The following is a 303-nucleotide window of genomic DNA, read 5'->3' on the forward strand; positions in this document are numbered from 1 at the left end:
TTTTCAAGCTTCTCTGGTGACAACTGTGATCCCTGTGTTCTTTCTCCAAGTGCCTGCGTCCTCTGTTCCAGAAGTCAGCTCAACAAAGTTTGGGCTGCGCCAATGAGGGTGGAGCTTGAGGCGAGCGCGCGCGGCGTCTGTCGGTTGCCTAGCGACGGCGTCCACGCTGCCTCTTTGTAAATCCGGTCGGCTACCGTTTGCTGGCTACCTAGATGGCCGCCATGGAGATTGAGAGGGCCTCCTTCATCTCCCGGGACGGGGAGACCCCAAAGAGGGAGGTGCAGCTGGGGGTGAGCCCTTCGG

The 303-nt window shown here is 59.7% G+C and overlaps 1 protein-coding gene across 1 annotated transcript in view; it reads left to right on the forward strand.

Moving 5' to 3' along the window:
* Window positions 1-221: 221 nt before the first annotated feature.
* The window catches only part of CFAP47 (cilia and flagella associated protein 47), a 492,482-nt gene continuing 492,400 nt past the window's right edge, over window positions 222-303 (forward strand). The window contains 1 exon segment of the mRNA XM_077760783.1: window positions 222-302. Within this exon segment, the coding sequence (XP_077616909.1) occupies window positions 222-302 (81 nt within the window).

Source organism: Crocuta crocuta, unplaced genomic scaffold (assembly GCF_008692635.1).
Source record: "Crocuta crocuta isolate KB4526 unplaced genomic scaffold, BGI_CrCroc_1.0 scaffold696, whole genome shotgun sequence".
In the NCBI taxonomy this organism is placed as follows: Eukaryota; Metazoa; Chordata; class Mammalia; order Carnivora; family Hyaenidae; genus Crocuta; species Crocuta crocuta.